The sequence below is a fragment of the Cydia fagiglandana genome, chromosome 5 (assembly GCF_963556715.1).
Source record: "Cydia fagiglandana chromosome 5, ilCydFagi1.1, whole genome shotgun sequence".
NCBI classification, from domain to species: domain Eukaryota; kingdom Metazoa; phylum Arthropoda; class Insecta; order Lepidoptera; family Tortricidae; genus Cydia; species Cydia fagiglandana.
Window position 1 is genome coordinate 13,992,721 of NC_085936.1, and position 14,572 is coordinate 14,007,292.

Here is a 14,572-nt window from a genome sequence, read left to right on the forward strand (position 1 = left end):
GCGGGCTAGCGGTTAGCGCGGTGCCCTTAAAAATACGCAAAGCGTTTATAAAATTATTATCAATGGTAAATAGTTATTTTACACAGTACACTAATGGAAACTTACCTTCCCTTATTTATTTCTATATGTACTAGGGATTGCCCGCGGTTTCGTTTACGTAGAATTCGTTATCGTGTTAAGTATAGAAATAATAGATACATTTGAAAATTATTTTAGGTGCATTTTCATACAGATAACTACCCTTGTTAAAGTATTCTTCAAATTCAATACACAGGTGTCATTTCAATATAATTTTGCTTAATTTGGCGCTTTTAGGTTATAAATGACTAGCGACATACATTTTATAAGAGCGATCATCTCCGATAATATTTACTTTATCATAAAATCAATTTCAAACTAACGTTATTCAATATTTATCATTTTAAAGTCAATATTACCAACCAACTGATCCAATTTACCTACGGTAACAACTCAAAATTTGCATCAAATTAAATGCCACTTTTCTTATCCGTTTCGAACAATCAAGAGGGCCTTTACGAGCTGATGTGGTGAAAATTTTATTTAACCTTCGTCCCTTGAAACCTTCACTACGCTCAAGGTTCAACTTTACGAACCACTCGCTCCGCTCGTGGTTCAATTTTAGAATGTTTGAATTTGTGAATGTGCTTCCTGCCTCGCACAGCCAAACTGTGGAATGAACTGTCCGATACGACCTTCAAACCTTCAAAGACCCCCATCTTAAAGGTCGGCAACGTGCTTGCAACCCTTCTGGTGTTGCGGGTGTCCATGGGCGGCGGTAATCGCTAACCACCAGGTGATCCGTCTGCTCGTTTGCCTCCTATTTAATAAAAAAAATTGTTTCGCTTGTTTGGGTATCAATATTAGCACGAGCGGTTAATCAACAACTTTTCCCCTTGTAAAACAAATAAATAAGGTAGGTGAGGTGCAGGCATATGAGGCCCGGCGGGTAACAAGGCCCAGCATTCAAAAATAGCAGTTGCTCCCTATTATTCCCAATTATTCTGAATTTCTACTTGTTGCTAAGAAGGCCCACTGTCAGTGCAGGTAAAAAGGTCTAGTCCCGGGCCTTATTGAACGTATGAGATGAAATATTAGATTAAAATATTTTAAGATAATTTTCAATATTTTTAATCTCTTATTAATAAGGTCGATTTGAAGAAACTTCTATGAAATTATGACTTATAAATAACACTTGCACTGTGTGGGCTGTCAAAATTGCTGCAGACTTTTCTTGGTCTAACTCTAATATTTTTTCACTTGCTTTATTGACCTAAAGACGTTTTAAAGAATCAAAAAGTCTAATAACATTGAGGCACTTATACTTTTTAAAGGCAGTAACTAATTACAAGTGACTTTTTTTTGTTAATACATAGGTCGGTGGAATTTCCATGTTTGGCGGTCCTCCGCCTTCTCTTTGACAGCCCGATACGACACGACGTTGATCTTTTCCTTTATTTGATCCATGTACGCTCTCCTTGGTCTTCCCCTCTTCCTGTTTGCTTCAACTTTCCCTTCTATGATATTTTTGATAAATTCGTCGTGTCGTATCAGGTGCCCAAGCATTCTTCCTCTTCTGTTGTCTATAGTTCTTAACAAACTCCCCCTCTCTCCTACTACATAGGCCACACTGAATGTTTTGCATTAAATTATGAATTGTATATTTAAAAAAAATACAGGCTTTTGATTATGGAATGTGACAAATGTTGGCGACAAATCGATCGTCTTTTGTTTTTAATGGCTTGTCAAAGTAAGTCAGTGCGTTGAACGTGGCTTTAACGCGAAAATATTTTTAGAGCTATGATTTTGTTATGATTTTAAAAGTTCGCTTACTCCGCAAGAGTGTAGTGCTTGCCTTCAAAATGCTTTTGGGATTGAAGCACCACATCAGAGCATCGTGAGGCGTTGGTATGGTGAATTTAGTAGAGACAGTATTATTCTAGGTAATGATTTTCGTGATGGTCGACCGTCCACGGCGATCATTCAAGGAAACGTGGCTACTGTGAGACGACTCATTGAAGAAAACCCACGAATCACCTATGACGAAATTTGAGGACAATTAGGGATAGGTTCAGACAAATACAAAAGATTTTACAAGAATATTTAAAAGTCAGGAAGCCTTGTTGTCTTTGGATTCCTCACGAATTAACTTCAGTCCAAAAACAGGTACTTTTTGACTGGTGCCGAGAAATGCTGCGTAAGTATATGCAAGGAAGTTCAAATGCTGTATATAACATCGTTAAAGGAGATGAAACCTGGATTTACTGCTACGATCCGGAAAAAAGGCATTAGTCCAGTCAATGGGTCTTTCGAAGGTGACAGGAGGCCCATACAAGTTCAACAAGCCAAAAGCGTTGCCAAACATTTTGATCGTCTGTTTTTTTTAAACGCGACATTTTTGTACCGTACTTTTAAATAATAAAAGAACGTTAAATACTGAGCAGTACACTACCATTTGTGTGCTCGCAGTCATTGAAAAAGACCGCGAGAGACGACCGAGAAGCCGCATCCTCCTGCGTCATAATAATGCGTCCACCGATACCGCAATAAAGGCAAAAACATTTTTTAATTACGAAAACGTGGAAAATGTCTCTTATACGGATTATAATCCAGACATTGCACCCTGTGACTTCTATCTATTTCCCAAAATTAAGGATTTAATTTGGGGTTTGACATTTAAGACCCCGGATAGATATGAGCGCCGATAGGCATATAGCCGGCGGCGGCGCGCCGGTCAAAATCGGTCGGCGGCGGCGGCGAATCGGCGGCGTGGCCTTGAAAAACCTTTGATTAATAAAAAAATAATTTAAACCGAAATTTTACCGAAAAAACATGTTTTTGCTGTAAGAAAGTTATAAAATAAGTGCATTTTTCAATTTCAAGGATAATTTATTGAATAAAGCCCGATTTAGAGGATGCGCGAACTCGCATGCGAGTTTCATACCATTGCGGGTTTTGATTGGTGGATTGAATTGGACGTAAACCACAGTCCGCAATGTAACTAAAATCGCATGCGAGTTCGCACACTGTCTAAATCAGCCCTAAACGTATGAAAATAGTTTTATATAGTATAAACACTCGCATAAACGGTATCGCGCTGCATCAGAGCCGGTCTTAATCTTGGTGAGGCCCTGGCCGGAAGATCTTTGCGAGGCCCTTATCTTTTCTAACTAAACTGTAGCGGATTGACTGTATCATCAGGAAAACGTCTTGTCGATATTCTAAAGAGCCGAAGTGAGGAAAATCAAGCTTTGTCGTTAACCAAAATCGACCCAACAAAACGGATTTATGTCTAAAGGCGAGGCTCGAGGCCGAGCTCCATCTAACACCGAAGACCTGATTCCGACGCCTTCCCATGCGAGCATGCGAGACCAGAGGCTGAGCTGCTGGTATTAAGCATACAGCTTAGAATCGAACGCCAATTGTGAGCTTGGCTGACGGCCGAATGCCTGGAGCGCCGATTGCCGTGCGCTTCTGTGCAAGGCCGAAGACCAAGCTGCAAGAAAGCAGAGCTTAGAATTGAACTAGTGGTCCAGTGTAAGCAAGTCCGAAGGTCGATAAAGACCGAGGCCATAATGTTAAAAACTTGGAGATGCAGGCGCCTTCGTGCGAGGCCAAAGCCCGTGCTGCAGTGGAGCTAAGATCGGACAAAAACCAATGACCAAACATTTTAAAAGTGAGGCCGAAAGTTGAGCTCCAAACAGAGCCGAAAACCTGGCGGTTCAGATAGGGGCATACTTCCATGCGAGCGATGCGAGGCCAAAGATTGAGCTTCGAGAGAGCAAAGTTTGAAATTTGAACAATGGCCAAGTTTAAACGAGAGCCGTTTCCGTTTCCAACGCCCTTCCTTTGGACGTAAAAACGCTTAATATCTGAAATTAACCCCTTTTTACACATTTTAAAAACATTCAGCCATGCTTGCAATGGTTAATTTCGCGGTGAATGACGGATTACCTAATCAGTTGGCAAAATTTGTATTTTCGTTGTCCTAAGACTAGTAGCGCGGTTACCAGATAGAAAAGTTTGAATCTACCTTCGATATTTTTGAATTATATGGACCTAAACTACCTTTTGAATGTCTATAAGCTATTCAGAGTGGCGCCGTTAAAGATCAAAACTAGATAAAATCTGATTCTGAAAGTAGTAGTATCTAACAAGGTCACGCCGATGCCACGCCGATAGCGCAGCGTCGGCGGCGGCGGCGCGAAAATTTCGTCGGCGGCGGCGGCGCGCCGGCGCGGCGCTCATATCTAACCCCGGATAAGGCAGTTACTACGTTTCATCACCACGTCGAAAAATTGCAGTCAAGTGATTGGGCCTCATGCTTCCAAAAATGGTCCGAGCGAGTGAATATATGTGCATAGAATGTAAAGGGAAGCATTTTGAGTATTATTATGGTTATAAATGGTTTTATTCAAAAGTTACGGAAAAATTTTAGTATGCGTAAAACCTCTTCGTTAGTTTTCTTTTCTTTTACGATAGAATTGCGAAAAATCGATATTTTGCAACAAGTGACGAATTTTAAAACACGGTCAAAGGGAGTGTTTTAACGTGCTTATTATAGCACCGGTGTCGTAATGTAGCACCACATGTACTGTAAAAATTATGTTAAAAGATAATACTTACTGTTACGAATAAATATTTATACTGTAAAAAAATATCCCACCAAACACATTTTCATGTAAATTTTGTTGCTAAGACGAAACCATAAGACTAGCACTGTCAAAAAGTTGTCAGATCTCTTGTCGAGCCAAGCTTCAAACTCTACAAGCCCTAACTTCACTAACTCTACACCTTAGTCAAAATATGTGGCTTGACTGTTTCGCTACCGCCACATGGGCATAAGGTGAAAAATTTATTAAATTCATTATTTTTAGGGTTCCGTACCTCAAAAGGAAAAATACTGAACCCTTATAGGATCACTCGTGTGTCTGGCTGTCCGTCTGTCACAGCCTATTTGCTCCGCAACTACTGCACCAATAAGTTGAAATTTGGTATACACATGTAAGTCTATAGCCCAAGGACATACATGTAAAGTAAATAATAGAAATTCAAAAAAATATATATATATATCAAATGAAGGGGCTCATTGTAAGAATGTCAGATATATTTATTCATAATTTTAAAATAAATAGTTTAGAAGTTATTTAAGAAAATACGCAAAAAATGACCATTCCGCCCCCCCCCCTTATCTCCGAATCTACTGGGTCTAAAATTATGAAAAAAATACACATATTAGCTCTTTTCCTATAGATGACAGGAAAACCTATTAGAAATGTGCAGTCAAGCGTGAGTCGGACTTAAGTACCTAGTTTTCCGATCCCTACGGGGTTTTAAAATTGTGTAATGTACAGAACCCTTGGAACGCGAGTGCGACTCGCATTTGGGCGGTTTTTGTATTATACTTACATACAATAGTTCTTGTAGAAACGAAACGGCCAAGCCACTCACTTTTGGTGTAGAGCTAGTAAAGTTAGAGGGCTTGAAGAGTTAGAAGCTTAGCAAGAGATCTGATAACTTTTTGACAGTGCGAGCCTTATGGTTTCGTTTGGGCAACATTTTACATCAAAATGTTTTTGATGGGATTTCACTTCTTTTTGTAAGTTGTTTATGACAATCTTCCATCCCCTAATTTAAAGGGTTGGGGGTGATTTAATATTAAAAATCCTGAAATAAGTATCTGGGGGCATCTGTTACACAATGTACTTCTTACTGATTCCCCATATAAACCCTTCACCCCGTAAGGGTAAACTTTGGGGTTGAAATCTGCCTTCACCCCGTAAGGGTAAACTTTGAGGTTGAAATCTATTCTATATCCTTCCCCATAACAATACCTATCTACATACCAAATTTCAACTAAATCGGTTCAGTGATTATTGATTTCCCATACAAAATTAAACCCCATCTTCATCCCCTTAGGGATAAAATTTTTTTGAATTTATTTGTTGTTTGTGTACTAAAACTATCTTACATACCAAATTTCAGCTTCTTAGAGGACTTCAGGAAGTACCCGGTATTGATGATCATCAAGTGAGTGAGTCAGTGACGAAATCGAAGTTTTTAGATATGAATAAAATCTAAAGTATAAGAGCTATGCAATTGATATGGAACCTAGGTTCTATGACCGGACGTAGTGCAGAACTAAGTCGAATACTTTATGACAGAGACATAAACATATGTTGCATTCAGGAAACAAAGTGGCAGGGTTCCAAGTCCCGCGACATTGGACATGGATATCAACTTATTTACCATGGAACTGAAACAAAACGCAACGGAGTGGCAATAGCGCTCGATAAAAACCTCAAGCAAAGAATAATCAGTGTAGAGCGAAAAAGCGATCGCCTTATTGCAGTAAAATTAGCGATGGATAATCAGCCGGCCCTAAATGTAGTCTCGGCATATGCTCCACAGACCGGATGCACATCTAAGGAAAAGGAGGCCTTCTGGGAAGAGTTTGACGAGATTGTGCTCAATGTACCAGTGGAAGAGCCTATTCATATCGGAGGCGATTTAAATGGGCATGTGGGAGCCAGAAGTGATGCACATCGGGACGCACATGGCGGGTACGGGTACGGAAAACAGAACCAAGAAGGAATAGATATTCTGAATTTTGCTACTAAATTTAACTATAAAATCATTAACACATGTTTTAAGAAAAAGGAGGAACATCTTATTACTTATAAGAGCGGAAGGGCAGCAACACAAATTGATTACATGATTTCCCCAAAATCGATGCTAAAATGGTACCGCGATTGCAAAGTCATCCCAGGGGAAGCTCTAACAGCGCAGCACAGACTATTAGTAGCAGTCATGCAACTTCCGAAACCGGTTAGGACCCACGTAGACAAAACCGAGCGAATAAAATGGAAGAACATACACAGTGCCAAGGGTAACCATTTCATCGACCGCATAAAAACCTATTTAAACCAAGATATTGATGACAAAGAAAAGCCGGCGCACGAAAAGTGGACAGATTTCGAAACGTATTGCCAGGAAAACGCAAGAAAGATACTGGGCGTATCTAAAGGCCGCCTTGCTATGGCAAAAGACACTACATGGTGGAATAGCGATATCAAAGAATTAATCAATGCTAAGCGCGACGCGTTTAAACTATGGCAAAAATCTGGACTAGAGGAAGACCGAGAGGGTTACAAAACGTTGAAAACCATAACAAAAGCTGCAGTCGAGCAAACAAGAGCAATGTCTAACCAAAAGTTCTATGAGAAATTGGAAAGCGCCCCGGATGAAACTACCATATTCAAAATTGCTAAACAACGTCACAAATCATCACTGGATATCAAGTGCAATAAATATATAAAAGACGATCAAGGTAGATTACTGACAGAAAACGCATCAATAAACCGTAGATGGAAACAATATTATGAAACACTCCTTAATGAAGAGTATGCTAGTGAGCCACTACCAGAGCTACCACCTTCTGAGGGACCTATAGACTGTATATCACCAACAGAAATAAAACTCGCGTTACGCCAAATGAAGTACCACAAATCCGTTGGACCTGATAACGTGCCGGCTGACATCTGGAAAATATTGGGAGAGGATTCACTACCCTGGCTCACAGATCTCTTCAATAGGATTTTAATACAGCGACAAATACCACACTCTTGGCGCAGGAGCTATCTTTGTCCCATATACAAAAATAAAGGCGACGTCGCTAATTGTAACAACTACAGGGGTATAAAGTTAACATCGCACACCCTAAAGCTGTGGGAACGAGTAATTGGAGCACGGATAACAGCGATTGCTAAAACCACAGAAAACCAGTTCGGCTTTACTGCAGGAAGATCTACCATAGAGGCTATACAGACTTTAAGAATACTTATGGACAAATATAAAATAAATAAGGAAAATCTGTATATGGTCTTCATAGACCTCGAAAAGGCATTCGATAGGGTACCGAGAAAGCTGGTATGGCAGTCGCTCCGATCGCAGAAAGTGCCTGAAGTTTACATTGACCTGATCCGAAACATGTATCAGGATGTGACCACCCAGATCCGTAGCACCGCTGGTATAACCCACCCGTTTAAAGTCGAAGTAGGAGTTCATCAGGGATCAGCTCTGAGCCCATTATTATTTAACCTGTGTATGGATTACATCACAAGAAACATCCAAAAAGAGATCCCATGGAGTTTAATGTATGCAGACGACATAGTGCTGGTGGAGAACAACGCATCAGAGCTCCAAAAAGTTTTAGACGGATGGGTAGCTGAAATCGAAAAACACGGTCTACGAGTGAGCCGCACCAAAACGGAGTTTATGGAATGCGACTTCGGAGGAACTGAGGAGGTTGGCTGCAATCTTGTAGTGGACGGCAATAAAATCCCAAAAGTTTCGCGTTTTAAATACCTCGGCTCTATGCTAACAGATGACTCAAAAATCGATCGAGATGTGGACCATCGAGTTAATACGGCTTGGCTTAAATGGAGAACGCTGTCCGGCGTTCGGTGTGATAGAAAAGTGCCAATAAAAACTAAGGGAAAAGTATATAAGGCGGCCGTCAGACCTACCATGACATACGGTTCCGAATGCTGGGCAACTTTGAAGAAGCACGAACAAAAGCTACACACAGCAGAGATGAAAATGCTCCGCTGGGCAGGAGGCGTGACGCGCTTGGATAAAGTACGAAACGAATATGTAAGAGGTTCCTTCAAAGTTGCACCAATAGCCGAGAAGGTCAAGGAGGGGCGACTAAGATGGTACGGGCACGTCATGAGGCGAGACGATAGCTACTCCGTAAAAACAGTGCTGAACATTAGCACGCAGCGATCAAGAGGCAGAGGCAGACCGCCCGCCACTTGGTGGTACACTGTCGAAAGGGACCTAAAAACTCACAATATCCCATTGTTGACAACCCAGGACAGACCGGCCTGGCGCAAACGCACAAGAAGGCCCGACCCCAAATGAAGTTGGGACTAAGGGCAGGAAGAAGAGACCTACTATTTTCGCGTAAAATAGACAATTTTTATATCTTTAGTTATTAAGACCCAAAATAATTATTTTCACTTATTATAAATAAATCCTCCTGTTATGAAGTATCAAATATTGTTATTTGTATATGTATAACTCTTAAGTTAAAAACAATAAAATCTGTTATTACCTACTGTCAAAATGATTATTTTTTGCGGGATTAAGTAATACTCTGGTAGTGTTCAATAAGGCCCATAATAGGACTTTTATAAAAGGTATATTTTCCAAGAGTATCGTAATATTATTATAACTATTTTGGTATAATGAAGAAACTTAAATAAATGAGAAACCTATTTGAGTGAGTTTTTCATACTTCATGTCCTGTTTATTAAAAAAAAACCATTTTAATTTAAGGTGAGGCATACGTATTCCGTGTGGGCCGTATAGGCATATACGGCCCACACGGAATATACAATAAGGTAAGTGAGGCCACTTACCTTATTGTATATTCAGGATGTATACCGTGTAATATTGAGCAGTTGGTTTATAATATACATAATATGATGATAATGATATTGACGTTGAATAGGACAGGACATGACAATAGGAACCAGAAATAGGTATAGTTGGTCAAACCAATTTGTTAGTAAATAAAAACAAAAAACTATATTCATCCTTTTCTTTTGGGTGCTAGTACTAGTGTAAGTCAAAGATAGTATGAAGATTCTCCCAGTCTATGTTTGAAATGAGACAGTCCTTTGACAAACTATGTATAGTTTTATCATTTATCAAACATTACGCAGATACCACAGACTAATAGCCCCTACAATCACATTTGGCAACAAACGCATAGCTCACTACCCCGTACCTCGCTGTAATAGTGCATGGTCTAAAAGGCATTTTTCATTTTTGGCACCATACTTATATAACAAAGCACACAAAACCCTTAATATAAACAACATTAGTAATTTTCAATTAAAAAACAAAATTAAGATTTGGTTAAAATCATTAAGTTATACTGAAGCAGAAGAGCTATTACGATGCGTGTTCTAGTACATACATTCTAAAATAACCAGACACACACGCGCGTAAACACACAGAAACACACACATATTCTAAAAATCAGACACAGAATACTCACACACGCGCGCGTACACACACATCACAGTTTCATCTGTCTTTAAAATTAATTTTAATATTGTTAATATGTCATATAAAATGTCTAACATTGTAACATTACCTACGCTTGTAATTGGGAAGGAACTGGCTCTTGAGACACAGGGAAACCTACTTTGAGAGCCAGGAACCAATGTTATGTAACAACTCAAAGTTGCAATAAAGATTATTTTATTTTATTTTATTTTATTTTATAGTAAAAAATAGTTGTGAATATATTGTACATTTTTATTACAATATTAGTCAAGATAATGAAATATAGCTGGTCAAGCAAATCTTGTCACTAAAAAAAGGCGCGAAATTCAAATTTTCTATGGAACGATATCCCTTCGCGCCTACATTTTTAAATTTGCCGCCTCTTTCTACTGACAAGATCCGATTGACCAGCTGTAGGTATTTTTACTTAATAAGATATTTTAATTTCACGTAATGTCCGCATATAATTTATATATGTGCACGGTAAACAAACAAATGAATGATAAGAAAAGACAGACAGTGCTACTGAGCGGGAGGTGGGGCGAGGGGCGAGGTATAGGTAGGCTATGATAGGCTCTCGAGCGCCGCGCCGGCGACGGACGGACCAGCGCGGCGTATCTATGAATTTCGCGCCTTTTTAACTAGATTTTACTATTACAATGCAAGCTACACACAGAAATTTCTTACTTTCCATATATACGCTGCATATATTATTTTATAGTAATAGACTTATTTTTACAGACTCTAATTCAATATTAGATCTTATAGGACAAAAAACGCATATTAATTCTAAAGCATATATCTTATTCTTCTAGCTTTTTAGCTTGCCTATTAACTTATAAATTTAGATATGTTGTTGTGGATTTATTAAACTTTAATTCAATATCGACAAAATAATAAGCTAATTGTAGTTTGACAAAGAAGCACGTTAAAAAAATTTCTAATAATTTTACATTATAAAGCGTCATACATATTATAAACAATGGAACTTAAACATTGCACTTTAATTCAATATTAAAAAATCATTACTAAAAATATATAAATACCTAATTTATATCTAACGCTCGTTCTAACTTTTCATCATATATAGCATATATGCTTAAAAATATGTCCTATATCAGATAAGTATCACTTTTTCAACTTTAGAATTATCAAAACTTTTCGTGCAAAAATCCGGTCCCACTATTGAGCTATTTTGACAATGAAGTATAATTTGTTGTCAAGCTCCATCGTTAATTGCACTTTTGCCTACCTACGTCAGTTTGCGCAAGTGTGTTGTATGTGCGTCCATAGAAACCAGTTTCCACGTAAATTCCGACACCCGTGAAGTCGGTCGGGGAAATCTTTGGGCCGCGAATCTTTGTTTACTGTTTCATTTGTTGTTCAGTGGAGTTCAGGATAGTAGCGTAATCGAGGCGATCCTTGTAAGTACAATAAACGACACAGAGTTAAAGCATTTGAATCGATTCTATTTCTTATTGTTATGGTCATAGCGTTGATATTAGCGTATCTGTTGGCGTGGTAGAGTGTTCAAATGGTATGCCGCGGCCTGCTGATGCGTTGCGTAAAACACTAACAGTACGCCCCTCGCGGTTCTCGGGGGCAGACGTGCGTTCCGTTTGAGAGACTGTTTACATTCGCGCCAACAATGCGTCTTGGATTGTCAGTGTTACAATAATGTTTGTGTGAAGTCTTGGGAATATCACGGTGACCAGTGCTAAGTGTATCGGAAATGGTTAGGAAAATAGTTGTTGTTGGACTGCAGTACTATGAGGACCCGTTCTATAAGTATGTATTATTCCATAATCCACTTACGATATCAACGCTATTATTTATGAGGGCAAACAAGATTTATGATGTACATTACATATGACTGGCCTTTGGTCACGGAGCTCCAGGAGGAATTGATACTTACTTTAAGTAGGTTTTGAAGGCTTAGGTCTGTTAATAGAAATCGCCTAGAGGAATAATGGGGTAGCATAAAATAAATTTTACATATAAATTTGTGTTTTGGCCTTTATCTCTCATGAACGTATACTTATGTTGTATATGTGGGACGTATCTAATGCAACCGTGTAAAACATTCACGGATTAACCAGGTTTGGAGCACACGAGGAAAAAACGTGTTCCCCACATAATGGCATGTCATTACCAACAAGTCTTACCTAGGTAAATAGGTTTTAGTCATGCTGGGGAAAAAGTTTTTTTTTGTTGAGATGTTTTCCACACGAATTAACCATTTTCACACAACCGATTTGACGCACACACGAAATCAAATTTAAGCAATATTTTGTTATAACACAACGAAGAGTCCAAAGTATTCCTAGCTCGTTTGCATAAGTTGTTTTTATAAGATTCAAACTATCAAATCTCTCATTACTAAAGAATACACAACACACGTAGGTCTAGCGAGAATTGGCCAAATTTCCATTAAACAACTATGTAAGTATGTTAATGTGCGGTCTACGTCAAATCAAAGCAGATTTACGTTTTTGAATCCTATTGAAACAGGTGTAAAATGCTAGGTAGAGTTAAACCAAGATAAGTCTGCAACGACTTTGATAGCACACGCAGTGCAAGTGTTATTTTAAACGTCAAACTTCTATGAAATTAAGACGTATAAATAACACTTGCACTGCTTGTGCTATCAAACTCACTGTAGACTTGGTCTAACTTACTTACCTCTGACGTCCGACCTACTTATTTTATTTATTTAGTTATTTTTCAATACCTAGGTATATTGCCTGCTTTTCCAGATTGATATAATTAATTAATCCGGTAAAATATGCCTTTCCATATTTTATATCCATAATAGGTATCAACAAACTATCTTATGCATAAAGCGAGACTGTTGTATGTGGTATCGATTGTTTATAAACAAAATTAGAAAAAAACACCTGCAATACCAGAAGTAATAAAAGGCAAACTTGATTTTGCTTGCCGGAAACCGGAAAAATAAATATACCTATCTACGCCACCAAACATATAGGTATGTTGACAACTGTGTCGTATATTATAAAGCAAATTCAATATTGACAAGACAATTTCAATATCGATAAAATTATAGTGTATAGTGCCAATCTACGTACTTAGCTGTGATTTTGTTTCAATGGTTTAGCTGAAATGGATTAGGAGAAAAGAGAAATTTAGCAAGACGTTCAATGTTTGGAACATTTAATATAGAATATTTAATTAGAAAAATCAGCTATGTACTTATTCAGTAATAATCTTTTCCGTAATCGTAATAGCTGCTTCGACACTATAAAGGCTTAGTCGACCAAAAAGACTTTGTTATAAAAAATATTAATTTAATAAGAAACCAGTTATTTAGTAATAATCTTTTCCGTTTTAATCGTAACAGCTGCTTCGACACAATAAAGGCTTAGTCGACCAAAAAGAGTTTCAGTCCCATGTCGAAACCACTCTGCATTCACGAGGTGATTTCTTAATTTGGCGCCGGCATCAACACATAACATTCACACAACATTCAACATAACACCAACATACACATAACATTCTTCACACACACATACACATACACACATTAACACAACACATACATACACACACACATAACACATACAACATAACACAACACAACACATACACACACATACACATAACACACACACACATACACGTAACATTCTTCGTGACTGTGATTCTTTGGAAGATGCGATGCAATACTAGCCGCGACCTCGGTAATTGTTATTCAATTATTAGAATAAATATTGCTAATTGTATTTGCTAGCTCAGCGGTTCTCAATCTTTTTTGACGGAACCCTTTTGGAAAGCAATATACTTGATGGAACCCTACAATAAAACAATAGTTTTTAGAAGTGTGTTTTAAATTCTAAAGCATAGTCTTCTAAATTCTTCCGGAACCCCTGCAGGGGTGTCTCGGAACCCTAGGGTTCCGCGGAACACACTTAGAGTATGGCCGTGCTGGCTCAATGATCACGCGGGAAATACGAGAGTATTTATATGAGAAGAGTAAAGAGTTAGGATGTGAAAGTTAGTTAAATTTACTACAGTATAAGATAGGACTTGTTCTGTAGTTTATACTACATGGATGTTAAATGAATATTGACACTTAAAAACACGTGACTTTTTCATTCGGCAAATGATGTACATTTTCTGTCTATGTAATTACGAGTATGTCATTAGCAGAATGACTAAGTCTCGTGGTTTGTTTACATTACTTTTAAATCCACATGGAATAGACTATACTTAGAACATATTTGATCTCAGTCTGTTTTCAGAAAATATAGGTAACCATTTTTTGCATTGAGATCCTCGAAATTTATGATGTAAGGTGTAAGGTGTTTAATAATGTAAAACGTGGAAGATATTTCGCAGTCTAAATTGCCCCCTGCACCTTACCTAAATGTTATTAGTGCCTGACACTCGTCTAAAATAAAACTAAATGAAATGTTTAGAATAAATTTAAATTTATATTTATTTAATTTTTTAT

General features: G+C 38.1%; 1 protein-coding gene across 2 annotated transcripts in view; it reads left to right on the forward strand.

Moving 5' to 3' along the window:
- Nucleotides 1-14,572, forward strand: part of LOC134664539 (phosphatidylinositol 4-kinase beta) — an 82,144-nt gene that overhangs the window by 36,411 nt on the left and 31,161 nt on the right. The window contains exon 1 of one of the 2 annotated variants that reach the window (XM_063521238.1): nt 11,668-11,886. The exons of the other annotated variant lie outside the window; for it this stretch is intronic. Within the exon in view, the coding sequence (XP_063377308.1) occupies nt 11,831-11,886 (56 nt within the window). The 5' untranslated portion in view covers nt 11,668-11,830. Of the gene's footprint in view, nt 1-11,667; nt 11,887-14,572 lie in introns of those variants that run through there. 2 annotated transcript variants of the gene reach the window in all.